Genomic DNA, 15,370 nt, shown 5'->3' on the forward strand with positions numbered 1-15,370 from the left:
AGCACATGATCCTTGTCCAAACTTCATGCAGTTCCACACCTTCTGGTTTAAGATTATGGTACATTTTAAATGTATTCCGCAAGATCCATAATTGAGTGAAACCTTTTGAAGTAGCTGCTTATGTATTCTAATCAGTCAAAAGCCAGGATTGACTAGCTTGAGTTTTTCCTATAGTTTTAATTTAACTAGTCAAACTCAAATCAGCACAGAAATTTAGCAAGTCCCTAACTATGTACAAGCTTGGTTTATTTGTATAACAAGCCAATCTTGAGTAAGCTCTTAAAAGATTTGAGCTCAAGTAACTTGTTTCATTTTACCATTCTATCTCAGAATCACATTCTTTTGTTTGTTATTAAGTAGCTGGATACGTGTGGTTTAACACTTGCTACTAAGCATATAGTGGTAATCAACTCAGACATCTCTACTATTTGTAAGCTTACTAACTTCTAAAAACTTCATAATGTAGTTGTCATGACCCTAGGGTTTAGCTAGGGTGTAGGAAGGAAATGGGAAGAATCCGGGGAGAGAAACGGAAAGAATGGGAGGGAGAGACAGAGCAAAAATCAAGAGAAAAGAGGGAAAACAAGGGAGAACGAGAGAGAAAAAGTGAGGGAAATATGAATTCGCCATATCATTCCAACATACATTTCTCTACATACTAGGGCCTATTTATATGTTGTTCAACTAGAAGCAGAGTCTAGAAACAGCACCCATGTGCACTACAACAAAACTAACAGCATTTCCTAACCAACAATGTAACTAATTACAGCTTTGCCCCTATAATACCCCAAGAATAGTGACAATTCTCCCTCCTTGAAAGGTTTCTTGTCCCCAAGAAACTTATTACAACCGAGCCGTTGTTTTTTCATCCAATGCCTCTCTTCACCAACTGGTTTCTTCTTTGTCTCTTCTTGTCCTTATCTCGTATTTCCCTTTGCTCTTGCTTTCTCTTTTCTTCTTTCTCAACAGTAACAATATTATGACTTGCTCCAACACCAATCTCAGCCATCCACCTCTTCCTTATTGCCATTAAAAATGGTTCTGAATGAGCTATCAGTCCTGCCACCCTATCTTTTCCAATCATAGAGATAGTTTCAAACCTCTCTGCAGGCAAAAATCTATACAATACTTTCAAGCACTTCTAGCTCTTCTAGCTGCAATGTCGCCTTTGTCTTGTCTTGTGTGCCCATGCCAATGACATTCATATGAGATGTTCCAAGCAAGGTGCCCAACACAATCCTTTCTTCCTCCTCCTCAAATTCTTGGTAAAAGAGGCTTTTCATGCTCCTTCCTCTGTTGCTTCCAAAGATCAATAGCAGCAGGAGTCTCAACACCAGTGGAAGTGCTTGAAAGGCTATTAACTAATTGAATTCCATCCCCCAATTCCTCTTCCTCAATCTCTTCTTCCACCTCTTTTTCTTCCTCTTCTTCTTCTTCCTCCAAATCACCCAAATGTTTGGTTTTGTTAACTGGTTTTTCCTCATAGTTGGGCTGATCTTATCGCAGAACCCCAAAAACATTACCATCGAGCGGACTACCATATTTATCAGTAGGAGGTTTGCCCCAACCTCCCGGATGATAACCGCAACTAGTTCCCCTCCAGGGGAAATAGGAGCATTCAGCCCCGGAATTTTCAAATGCGGGTAAGAAGTGGATGGACCATACCTCTGCATGTTGATGAGCCATGGGGGAGGAGCACCTTCAAGCATCCTAAGAGCTACTTGCCGATTGCTGGAGTATACCCTAGGCACCCTTTCAGCAAGTATTTCCTCCTGTAGAACCTCAACCTCTTCTTCAACAACTGCCTTTTCTTTTGTCATGACCCTATGAGCAATGAAGGGGTATTATTGTAATAGGGTAAAATAGTTTGTTTTGGATATTTTAGCAATTAGTTAGGAGCACATGGTTGCATGTGCAAGACTGTTAAGAGACAAATATGCCTATATAAAGCTGCTATAAATGAATGCAATTCTCATATTAAATGATAATAGAAATTCCAATTTCTCTTATAAGATTTCTCTTCAATCTCTCTCTCTCTTTCTCGTTCTTCTGCCATTCTCCCTCAATTCTCTATAATTTCTCCCCCATTCTTCTTCAACTTCCCTTCTATACATTATGTTCCTTGATCTTCACTGTATCGGATCCTTTCGATTTTCATTTTAGTCCTAGGCTAAACCCTAGGACCATGACAAATTGGTATCAGAGCATCGTTCCTCGGCAGTTTTCGTTATTGATTTAGGTCCAACAGATATCAACAACAGTCGTCAATTTCTTCTTTCGGTGAACTGCGTATTCCTGCCAGAGAAACAATCAGAATATTTCCAGTTGAATCTTGGAGTCGATTTCGACTTGCGAGGGGGTGAGTGAGTGTCAACTCAGATCTGAATGAGAGTTGCAACGAACACCAATCCACGAAAGGTGTTGAAGCTGACCAGCGATCTGTGGCGAAAAGGAACAAGTCGCAGGAGGCGATTTCGAAAACAACATAGAATTAACGAGGAGAAGGAGTCAGCCGAAGAAGATTCTTAAATCCGTAGCCATCGCGAGCAGAGCCGATTCTGGCTAGCGACAACAAAGACGATGGTGTTGGTCGATGATTGGGCAGTAACTGCATGGCTGTGGTTTCAACTCAAGTTGAAGGTAGGAAAATCTAACTCAGTGATTAGGTCCAGATTGAGAAAACTTGAAGGCGACTTGGTTGGGCAGTGTTCCAGCGACTCTGGAGATCTGGAAGGTGGTTAGGCATTGGAAAGTGTTAATCTCCAAAAAAGCGAGCCCCCTCAATTCAAACATGGAAGGCGCAGCAGGTGAGTGGCCCTCAGCCAATAATTTCGATAATTATTATTTGGAATCGAAGGGAAAAGCAAGATCTGGTGATTTCCGATGCTGATGTGAGGCGGTTGTCCCCTGGGAATTTTGGACTCTCCTGTCCAAGTCTTGAAGACAAAGCCGATAGTTGAGACTAGGTTTGAAATCCAGTAAGGTTGGACAGAAATTGATGACGAGCAGATAAGACGTCTCCGAAGCGGAAGAGTTGATCGATTTTCTTGGACGCGAGTAAGAGGTTGACCCATGGCTGCAATCACAATGAGCAGGAGTTGAATTGGTAACCCGGCACTGGCTGTTCGATCTTCAGGAGGACTGACGAACTCCTTACCAGCGTGATTTCCAACAGCCAGGTGAACTCCTTACCAGCGTCAGTTCTCTGTTGTTTTCTGTTGATTAATTTCTGTTAAATCTCTAAAATTGAGTTCAACGCACAAGGAGGTGAGGTCGACTGATATTTGAGGCTTAGGATTGGAAGACGACTTAGCCAATGTATTCCGACGCACCGAGCTTGACTCTCGAAAATTGAAGGCGATTACGGAAATCAGGAGCAGCATGCCATCTAGATCAGTTCCTTGACTCTGGCAATCTTGGTTGTGAAGGTAACCGTTGTAGCAATCAATTCTCACTTATGATGGCGATCTAGGGGACTTTAGAAGGCTGATCAAGTCGCTATAATTGTGCGACTTCTTTCGCTGCTACAATAGACTTGACCTTGAAGCAGAACAATGGCTGCAATTTGCCACTTATTGGATCAATTTTAGAGGTGATTGGGTCAGGCAGTTACAGAAGGGAAGTGTGGGAATTATGATGGAAAGAGCTGCGGTTTCTTAGCCTATTGCTTTTCCAGCCAGTGAGATTTCGGCTAGGAGGAGTAATGGACGCACGAGGACATTGGAGTCTCAGTCGCAGCAGAAGGGTGCTGCATTTTCAAGGGAACGACCTGCTCGTGAGGCCATTGGGAGCAATGCATACATGAAGCAGATGAGCCCTCAATTGCAGCAGAAAAAAAGCTTCATTTTCAGTTGGAATGGAGCCTCAATGGCTGCATTTTCAGTTGGCAGCAACAGGGACAAAGAAACAAGCAATGGGATACATGATGCGAGCAAGGAATTTGGCCTTATGATACGCGAGAAGCTGCAAGAGTTTGCGATAATACTTATTAAAAAGTATCATTGCAACTTTTTGGTATAATACTTTGATGATTATCACGAAAGTTTTAACAAGAAGGAATTTCTTAGAGTGGAGTGGAAGAAGGATACTGGTTTCGGTGGAATTGACAAGGATGGTGGCTGTCAGGATAGTACTGGCAACAACAGTAGAAAGTCCGAGGGCTTGGTTCAAAGGATTTGGATAAAAGAAGAATTAAAGGAGTACTCTGATTCCTTTGGAAAGGATGTTGTTGATGAGGATGATCCAGATGATAATATCGGAAGTCAAAACAAGAGATGCTTGAGGCATTCAATCAGTTGTCAGGAATGACAAGAGACACTAAGGAATCTCTAGAATTGGAGAGGGATTCAGTTGCAGTGATTGAGGAGTTAGAAGAAGAAATAATACCTCAGGAAGCACCGACTGAAAGGCTGGAAGAAGAAAGTGGGGTGTTTCAATTGTTCAAATTCCGGTTTGTGGGCTGCAATATCAGGGCTGGTTTTGGTTGGCAAGGAAGATTGAGTCCCTTACTATCACAAGAAATGGCATGATCGAGCATGTATCCCCGGTGGAAACATCTTCTAACGTTGTGAAGATGTGTGGATTGGGTAAGGAATTTTTGGCACAACTGATAACTAGTGGGAAGCTGAGAGAGATAATTGAAGAAGTCAAAAGTTTGGAAGTAAGGAATGGAACTACAGCTGCTCTAGTGGTTCTTGCTCCTGCGGGAAAATTCATGTTTCTGTCTACTGTATTGACAGAGGAATCGACTACTGGAATTGGGGTTGTGGCAACACCTAGTTCTAAAGCTCACAAGGCAACCCTCATCCAAGTATCTAAGGCAAGTCAGCAATTTCCCATTGCTGCATTTCCAAGATTTTGCTGGTAATTTTGCAATAGAACATGGCAATAGGCTGGATGGAAATGCAATAACTGCTGCTAGGGATACTTGCTTAACTTACTTGTATGGGATGGGGATGAACTATCCAAGGAAGCCATGGATACAGTTAACTCTTCCTTTAGACTCCAAGTTCCAACTACTAACCATATCAGGCTAGGTGTGGCTGATCAATTTTTTCAATGGAAGACCGAAATTGATTGGACAGCTACAGAAGGAGGTGGTTGTATGGGGCTTGCATTCAATAAAGTTTCTCCTATGGAAGTGGGGCAACTTAGGCTTGGAGTTGATCTTGGACACTTCATAATGAAAAAGAAGAAGAGGCCTAGAAGGAGAAAGAAAAAAGGAAAGATAGATCAGATAGCAAAGGCAAGAATTGGATGAAGCAATGGCTACTTGTTGCAAGTTCTTGAGGACAAGAACTCTCTCAAGGAGGGGAGAATTGTCATTACCCTATGAGCAATAAAGGGGTATTATTGTAATAGGGTAGAATAGTTTGTTTTGGATATTTTAGCAATTAGTTAGGAACACGTGACTGGATGTGCAAGACTGTTAGGAGACAAATATGCCTATATAAGGCTGTTGTAAATGAATGGGATTCTCATGTTGAATGATAATAGAAATTCCAATTTCTCTTCCAAGATCTCTCTCTCTCTCTCTCTCTCTCTCTCTCTCTCTCTCTCTCTCTCTCTCTCTCTCTCATTCTTTTGCCATTCTCCCTCAATTCTCTATAATTTCTCCCCCATTCTTCTTCAACTTCCCTTCTATACATTCTGTTCCTTGATCTTCACTGTATCGGATCCTTCCAATTTCCATTTTAGTCCTGAGCTAAACCCTAGGACCATGACATCTTTCTTGTCATTCAGAATTGCCCTATTCAGTTTAGGTTTTTCCTCATTCTTTGCAGCTAGTATTCCTGTTGCTATGATCTCGTCAATCAATCTCATACTTCGCATTAGTTGCATGTACACCATCCTCCTCTTCCACTACTACCTCATTAGCTTCCTGCACTACCTGATTAGCAACCTTAAAAGCTCCGTTGATAACATAGGTTTTGGTCCTTTCTCCAAACTGGGTACACAGGTCAATCACAAACTCTGGTCAGCTCCATTCCACCCTCTCGTGGCTCCAATTCTAAAACCAAGCATCTGCAACGCCATCCAAATAAGTTGCAGCCATGTTCACAGTCTCCCTTTCAACTACTCAGTATTAGTAGAATACCCGTTCACACCGCCTGATCCACCATTTAGGCCTATCTCTTTCAAATGCGAGAATGTCCATCTGCGAGCCTGGGGGTATGAAGTGAGTTCCCCCAACTCCTCGACCCAAGTTTTCCTCCTTTGCATCATCCATTCCTAATCTTAGGGACACATCAGCCTTAGGAATACATCCAATCTGCTAGCTGCTTTTAATATAACCTTTAGACTGTAGCGCATGCTTTTCGTTGCAACTCTCATTTCCAATCTGACTTAAGTAGGCAGAATATTCTTTCGAAAAACATTCAGCTAGAATACTAACCTGAAATTTGTATGAAAATAGGATCAAAAAGTCATCCAGCTGTCTACTAAGGTCCTTGATTCTTTTTCTTGTTGCAGCACATAGTCCTTCAATCATCTCCTTAGTTCAATTCCTTAAAAATTCACCACAACAACAGCCTCTTGATCAACTTCCAATGACCACTCCGGAAACTTATTCCAGTACTCAAACTCAACAACCTCAGATTTGCAAAGGCTAGATCCGAATCAACCTTTAGTTGTTGCTAATGGCCTCCAAATCAATTACCCTTCAAACAACCTGCTAGCTCTAGATAATTTCAGAAGACAACCTATTTTAATCAACTTTGGAAATCTGCCCGCAACTTCTAAAACCAACACTTCCACTGCGCAACTCTAAAACCACAACTTATGCTGCGCAATTACTTCCAAAGCTTGATTGAATCTGTTCGGCCTCCAAATTCAGCGAAATTCATTCACTGAAATTGCTTCGATAAATCACCAAGACCTACTGATAATCGATCGCTTCCAAATTCGCAACCTTAGCAGCTTCAAGTTCAGCCAACCTAATTCTGCCTCAAATGAAATCTAAAAGAGATCTAGATCTGCTTGATTAACTCAAGCAAGAGTCAGCGGCCAAGGAACTACTCGATTAACTTTATCAAGTCAGCTGAGAATTTCTCCAAACTAAATCACACTCCGATGTTCCAAGATTACTCAATATCCACTCGCCGAGATTCCGCCAGATCGCCAAAATTCACCACTGGAATCGCCTGGGTATGCTTCACCTTCACACGTCTTCAAATCTAGGTTGAGATTAGTGAAATTCCCTGCCACGAGACTACCGTTGTGACACTCTAATTTGCCTTCCAATTCAGCTCGGTATCCCTACAGAACTCTCCTAGACTGCGTCGTCTTCAATTCCGAGCCAAAGTTGCTTTGCTCGGCTTCGCTTTTCAAATCCAAATTTGTTTTACTCAACTACGCCTTCAACTGGTTGCTGGGTTGGATTGCCTAGCCCGCTCAATTTCGGTTCATCTCTTCTACCTTCGAGTTGAGATTGACATCATGTGACGCAGCATGTAGCGCGTGTGTGAAAAAATACACCAAAAATAAACCCTTGAAAAAGCAAACTTCAATAGCCGAAACTTAACTTTCAAGAAGACGCAAAAACAAGGTTGTTTTGCTAAGAAAACCCAAATAGGTTGATGAAATTTGATTGAGAAAAACTTGATTAAAAACTCTAAATCCTAGGCATATTTATAGTGTTTGATTAATCCAAATCCATCTAATATTTGCAAACAAAATCCAACTAAAATCCTAATAGAAATAAATCCTAAGTAAAAGTCAATTAGAATCCTAATAAAAATAAAACTCTAATCAAATATGAAATAGAATCCTAAATCAAGTAGAAACATGAAATAGAATCCTAAATCAAGTAGAATCCTAAAATATATGAAGTATTAAAATACTATTTACTACTATTTCAGTGCTACTGTTCCGGCGCTATTGTTCCGATTTAGTCGGGTCGACCTTGGACCAGGTCTTGATTGGTGACCGCATCAGCATGAGAATCGCCGCTAGCAAAAATCTTCTTCTGGACGGTTTTCAATCTCAATTGCCCAAGCTTTGCTTCTCATTGCAACATCCTTCTCGCTGGATTCGATGCCTTCTTCTCTCACCCAATCACCGTCCAAGGCCTGGAGAACCACTAGTTTTGCTGCAATCTTCTTGGAGTCATTGTTGCCACCCAATCACCAACCACTAAGTTGGAATTCACCTGAATTCTCTGCTCTCGTTTCTGCCGAGAGTTGTCGAAATCAACTGCTAATAACTTCCGAATCACAGTTGAGAATCGTCGGTTCTAGTACCAAATGTCATGACCCTAGGATTTAGCTAGGGTCTAGGAAGGAAATGGGAAGAATCCGGGAGAGAAACGGAAAGAATTGGAGGGAGAGAGCATAAATCAAGAGAAATGAGGGAAAACAAGTGAGAACGAGAGAGAGAAAGTAAGGAGGAAAATATGAATTCATTATATCATTCCAACATATATTTCCCTACATACTAGGGCCTATTTATAGGCTATTCAACTGGAAATAGAGTCTAGGAACAGCACCCATGTGCACTACAACAGAACTAACAGCATTTCCTAACCAACAATGTAACTAATTACAGCTTTGCCCCTATAATATCCCAAGGGTCGTGACAGTAGTAACCAGATATGACCTATATATGTCGTGGTTATATCATTTTTCGAAAGGCTTTAGAGAATTAAATTTCAGATTATGATATTTTACATGTATCCTTATGTTGGCACTTATTGCAACTTGGTTTTCAGCCCCAAAACTCATGAAAACTTCGGTCTCATAAGATACAGAAAGCAGAAATAAATCAAATGTACAGTTTCATCTTAATCCAAATGTTACTCAGGTTGAACTCCTACTATTATCACAGGCTTCCCCAACTAAGAATTAATAACATCATGGGGAGGAGAGACAGATAAAGAAGGAAAGACTGAACAGAAAAAATATCAGCACACAAGACACCAAGTTATATTTTCTATATTGAACATATAACAGAATTATGAAGGAATATCTTTCATTAGTTTACAATAAGAATAAATAAACACACAAATTTGATAATGTTAAATTTCTCTTTGACACTCGTGAGAAATACTTAAAGTAGGTCTTTTGAAGAATATATATATATATATATAAGAGTACACACTTTTTTTATGTTAAAGAACAGGCCTAAAGTTTTCAAAATTCTAAGTGAAGCAACCACTTTTACAACAGAAAGAAAAAGTCTGAAACCCAACCATACATGCATGCAATATGCATACAACGTATGAATCTGAGCATGGCAGCAAGTTAACCAATCTTAAAATTCCAGAGATGTTAGACAGCACTAGAGTTAGAAACCGAAAACACATGCTGATATGTTAATTGTTAGACGACTCCTCGAATCACAAACCAGATGGGATTAGGTTTTTGGGGAAAACCAAATCTAGGTATGCATAAGAAACCCATTCCAGATGGGAATAGGAAAACCAAATGGGGATAGGAAAACCAAATGGGGCTATTATATAATCTGAGAGATGATACAACCGGGTTATTGGGGTTATGTGTCTATGAAGTGTGTCACAACTCAATAATCACTGTTACCTGGAAGTGGGTAACCAGTTATCTAGAGTTTTGAGGACTGCCAGCATTTCTAATTCTGTCCATTCCAAAACTGTCACAAGAGGATTTGTAGTATTTCCATTCAAAAACAACATCATCAATGATTGAGTGGATCCCACACAGAAATCAAGAGAGAAAAATTAGCACGGTTCAGGCTCAATGTCTACATTCCTCAACAACAAGATAATTATCTACTAAATGTAGTTTTGCACCTTAAAACTACAAACCCTCCCACAACATAGTTTTTGCATTGCAAAAATAGAAACCATCTCAATCTTGACTACTCTAAATAACTGATTGCAAAGACTCTAGAGACTATTTATCTGGCAGTAGGTACACACTAATATAAAATCACAATAACCTAGCTACATCATCTCATAGATTACCGATGTGGTCCATCAACAACAGAATTAGCAGGCCTATTAATATGAGACAACCCCAACTGGATTAGGTCTCATAAACCTATCTTTATCCCTATCCCCTATTCACAATTAAAATTTGTGTTTTATTTGAGAAATTCCTATATGTACCAAACTTGAATTTGAGGAGTTGTCTAACCGTAGGTTTGAGAAAAAATTAATCAGAAGGGACCATAAAGGGCAAAATAGTCTTTTTACCATTATCGTTAAATTTGGTAGCAACATACTCTAACGGAGAAAGGTTAGTATAATTTTGAAAACCAATGGTACCAAATATGCTTTACACAAAATATAAATAAAACTTGGCAATGCTTTGCTAAGTGCAGCCCTGAGTTCTCCAACCAAACCCAACAGAAATGGTCATTTGTAGCAAGACCTGACCATTACAACTCAGGCGACCATATTTCAGAAAAATGTAAGTTACATTTGGTATTTCCAGTCTCAACTCAAACTCAGGCTTGCTTCATTAAATACCAAATTTAACAACAGTTGATCATCCCTTTTTCATTCTCCATTCTACTACATATGTAGGAGAAAAACAGACCGCTATCATGGATTCTTACTGTCATTCAACTCAACACCAAAAAAGATAGAAAAAACACAGTGGCTAATGGCCTGATTAGGAATTCCAGGTGTTGACCATCTTCATTTTGAAGAATTCGCATCAGTCGCAATGTCAATATTGAACTAGTATTTCAGTTCCAATTTTCAAATATTTAGACTTGTAGTCAGCAGTATAAAGTAAGCAAAAATCTCTAACCCCTGGCATTTTTGTTTGTTACCCATGTATATAACTGTTCGTGTCTAGAGTAACTCTAGCAATAGCTGCAATAGGAACCTTACCGGCTTCAGAGGAAGATTCACCATTCTGGAGCCTAGACCGGGCTTGAACATGAGGACTCTGATCTCTAGATGGTCCACTCTCCGTTGACATACTGTCCGAATTGCTTCCATTATCCCCCAGGCCCGCATTTTCCTCAAAACCGATCCTTCTTTGACTTATCCACTCCTTCTTCCCGCTCTTCCCCGCACCAGCCGACCCCGAAGAGGAGCCCACTTCCCCGCCAAGCTTTGAGAGAGTACTAGCACCCAGTGCCGAACCCTTATTATCCCCTCGAAACCCGAAGAACGTCTCCTGTGGCAGCGGTCCGGACCTCGTCTTGATCCGATTCAGCCCCAGCGACGACGCCAGAATCGGCGACACCGACGCCGGCACTTCCTTCGCCTCGCCCGCCGAGGCCGCCCCTTTCCGCAACTTCAAACCCGAACTCCCGGAGCTCGGCTTGGCCGGAGACTGCGGCTGAGGCTCTTTTCCCTTGGCATCCTTCTTCTTGGGGGAGGGCTGTTGCTTGGGCGCGTCCTTGGTTTGCGCTTGGCGGTATGAAGCAGAGAATCCAGCGGTGGAGGCGATCTGAGATGAATCGTCCTTGGTGGACTTGACCTTCTTCTTCTCGGATCGGATCGGGGAGTTGGAACCGAGCGATCGAGGACTGTTGGATCCGTCGGGACTCGAAGTGTCGGATTTCTTCGAGGAGAAGAATCTTCCTTTGAACACCATCTTCTCTTAGGGTTCCGAAGTTGTTCGCAGCCCCAGCGTCGACGCAGGGCCACACCAAAACTACAACATCAATGAAAGAGACTGCCAATCCTATAGAGAGAGAAGCGCTATGGATTTGGATTTGGAATTGGATTTGGGATTTGGGATTTGGGATTTGGTACGGGAGAGGGGGAGAGGGGGAGAGGGCAGAACTTCTCAGAAGTGTTTGATTGACTGCGGTGCAAGCAGAGAAATTGACTATCTTCTGTAGCTATGAAGTCTGATTCTGATCTCTTACATGTTCAGTTGTATTATTTTATTTTTTGTTTTTCAATTTTAACTATATATTAAATAATTATATTTCTCTTTAAATTTAAAATATTTAATTTTTTTAAAAATACATGTTTCTTACATTTTTTAAATATAAATTATTAATACTTTTTTAATTCTAAAAATAAATTTAAATTTTTAAAAATATTTTTCTCAAACTAAATGAGATATAATATTATTTTTTCCTTTTTTTATAACAATAAGTAATGTATTTAAGAGACATTACATGTGCTTAAGATACGATATAATTGTAATTTTTAGTTTGAAATTTAAATCAAGTGAGATTAAAATTATATACTACTTGATATATGTGTATGGAGTAAAATACAATCTTCACCTTATTTTAAAATTTATCTAACTGGGCCATGGTTATATTCATCTATTAGTATATCCTCGCATCAATATTCATTTATACTTTTATTTTATATTTGAATTATTATTACATGAAATTTAGTCAAAATTTAATGAAAAAACAAAAATACTTATAAAATCCACTAGTGAGTCCCCAAGCTCTTTCTTATCTCTAGTTACGTTTCTAATCTCTCTTTTTCTTTATTTAATTACGTCTCTGTAGCTCCTCATCTCTTTTTATTATTGTTTTATTCATAAAATGAGAAATAAAATGGTTCTTCATAATCAACCATACATAGAGTCTTTATAATTTTGACTTTGCTTTTATCCTTATTCCTTTTCGTTTTTCAAATACTCTTCCAATACCCTTAACTATTCCAATTGTCTAAACAAGGACTATGTAGTTTCGTTGATTAAAAATAATAAACTGGAGAGAAATGGAGAGTTGATAAGATATCGAAGAAGGAGATAAGACATTAAAAAATATGAAAAAATATAAGATGCCATTAGAGAAAGTAAGGGAGTTGAGGAGACATTAAAGATAAATAGATAATTAAGGAGACACAAAAAATAGATAAATAATTAAAGAGACATCGATAAAGAGAGACAAAGTTGGTGAAATGTCGAAGAGAAAAAGCTAAAAGTATATTAGAAAATTATTATGTTAGTATATATGCGTATTATTTATTGACTAAGTATTTAAATCAATAATTTTACATGATTTAGATACATTTAAAAGCATAAAAAAATTAAAATTTAATTTAAAAACGTAAATATTTAGAGATCAAAATATACTTTTGACCTTTTTCTTCTTCCACGCCTAAACAGAGTAGGTGGTTGTGAAAGAAAGGCACCAGTCTAGACAACGCTGCAGCGGGAAAAAAGGCAGCTTTCACGGTGTTCAGAGTCAATCTTGTTGTCTGCGCAGCCAAAATCAAACGCGTTGACACGAAATGTCTTCTATGACCCTGGCAGTGGCGATGGGCCTTTCTTCCAAAAAGCCCATCCAAGCCGTTAGAACTGGGCCAATGGGGAGAGATGGATATTATATTGGGCCTAAAGCTCCTGGCCCACAAGGCCCAGCCACATGTATTGGGCTAAAACGGAGACCGGCCTCTTTTAAATAATTTTAGAAATATTCCAAACATAATTTGGAAGAATATTAAATTAATAATAATATCGGTAAATGCCAAAATTAATATTCATTGATAAGGGCGAGCATTTGGTCAGTTCCACAATTGAACTAACCGGATAGATTCTCAAACGAAAAAAATCAAATCGATTGAAAATTTTAAAAAATCGAAAAGACTGAAAAAAATATAATAAAAAAAATGTAAAAACAACGTCGTTTTAACATTTCGATCAGTTCAATTATTTTAATTTTTTTCAATATAAAAATTGAATTTAATCAAAATTACCAAATCTATAAATTGAACCTAACCGACCTTCAACTTAAACCGAATCGAACTAATAATTTTGACCAGTTCAATTTGATTATTTCAGATTAACGATAATATTGCTCACTCCTATTACTTTGATTAATATTGATATCAATATAAATAGTAAAAAAAAAATATTTCAAAAATAATTTACAATATTATTATTGACAACATAAACGAAATAACCTTTTTAACATATCAATCAATTTAATATTAGATAATAATACTTTAACATTATAGCAATACAAATATTAATATTAAGTTTATTTCTAAATACTTGTTTTCATATATTAAACCATTTTGTAAACAAATTAATACATAAGAGGGTCCCTAAACTATTAAAAAGTAAAAACTATAGTCCTCCGTCCTTCAACTAAAATTTTGGCAGGTTGATTCATTCAACAATTTGTTTTCATTCATTTTACTTGATGCAAAAAAGATGAAATTTCTCACCTTAAGAGGCCTCACGCACTGCACCACGCACGTGAAAGAGGTTAATCACGATATATGACAGCGCATCAGATAAGAGATACAGTGCATGGTGCCCACAAAGAACCACCCTCACAAAAAGATAAAACTCTCACATATATTTATTGTTATATAGTTATCTCTATTGTCGAAAACAACAAATCAAATCATGAAATCTCTCATAAATCTATATTTATCTTAATCTGATTATCTCTATTGTTAGAGTATTATTGAAAACAATCAATTGTTTGTTAAAGTGTGTGCACACCAATCGTTAACTTTTCTCCAACTGAAGAACTAAAAGAATAAAAACAAATAATTGAATGAATAAATATATCAAAATTTTAATTGAGAAACTAAATATCATATTTCTTAATAATCCAATAATTTATTTGTGTATTAAGTCTTTTCAAAACAAAAAGGCTTTAATATAATGGCGCCTATTCAACAATAAAGAAATATGGCATGTAGTCCATAACATGCAAAATGTTAAAATTTGATACTTTAACTATTAAAATTTGTTGTTATATGTTATATAAATGACCACTTGACAGTGTTTGAATAAATTGACTGGTTTGTTGTATTCCTTTAATAATTAAAAATGTGATGCTTGATTTACAATGTACAAAAACATAAATATTTCATATCTTAACTATTAAAAATTATTATTTTAAATTTTTACATTGAGACACAAAAGTAGATATAAACAAAAGAGTGAGAAAGTGATTGAATTGGATTCAACAAAAAGAAAATATGGAAATTAGTTTTGTTATATTTTATGATTAAAACTATAATAATATAACAATTTTTTGGTTAATGATTTAGAGATTTAGGACTCGTTGTCTTTATTATTTTCAAGTAGGGGTGTTCAAAAAAATTGACAAATTATGAAAATCGACCAAACGAAATCGCACTGCACGATTTTTTGAGGGGGGTGATTCAGTACAGTTTGAGAAATCTTAAAACCACAAACCAGTACGGTTTGAGGATTTATCGATTTGGTTTAAAATCGAACTACCCGAGTATAATGTAATAATAAAAAAATTACGAAACAATTTATTTACATCATGAACCAAAACAAATCTCAAAGCCAAAAAAAAAGATATCAAACAGATTGTATAAACAATCAGTTTATATATAACCAAGAAACAATCTGCTTATATAAAACATTTTATTTGTTTTGCTTCATGGGCTAAATGATTGATGAAATAATTTATGAAACCATCGAAACTTTACCAAAAAAAATGAGTGGATTAATATTTTGAATGTTTTGGG

At 37.8% G+C, this 15,370-nt stretch overlaps 1 protein-coding gene across 2 annotated transcripts in view; it reads right to left on the reverse strand.

Annotated features, from left to right (window-relative positions):
- The window catches only part of LOC127795753 (probable serine/threonine protein kinase IREH1), a 38,368-nt gene extending 26,587 nt beyond the window's left edge, over positions 1 to 11,781 (reverse strand). For both annotated transcript variants that reach the window (XM_052327623.1, XM_052327624.1), the window contains exon 1: positions 10,814 to 11,781. In XM_052327623.1, the coding sequence (XP_052183583.1) occupies positions 10,814 to 11,528 (715 nt within the window). In that variant the 5' untranslated portion in view covers positions 11,529 to 11,781. The remainder of the gene's footprint in view (positions 1 to 10,813) is intronic.
- Positions 11,782 to 15,370: the final 3,589 nt, after the last annotated feature.

The sequence above is a fragment of the Diospyros lotus genome, chromosome 2 (genome assembly GCF_014633365.1).
Source record: "Diospyros lotus cultivar Yz01 chromosome 2, ASM1463336v1, whole genome shotgun sequence".
In the NCBI taxonomy this organism is placed as follows: Eukaryota; Viridiplantae; Streptophyta; class Magnoliopsida; order Ericales; family Ebenaceae; genus Diospyros; species Diospyros lotus.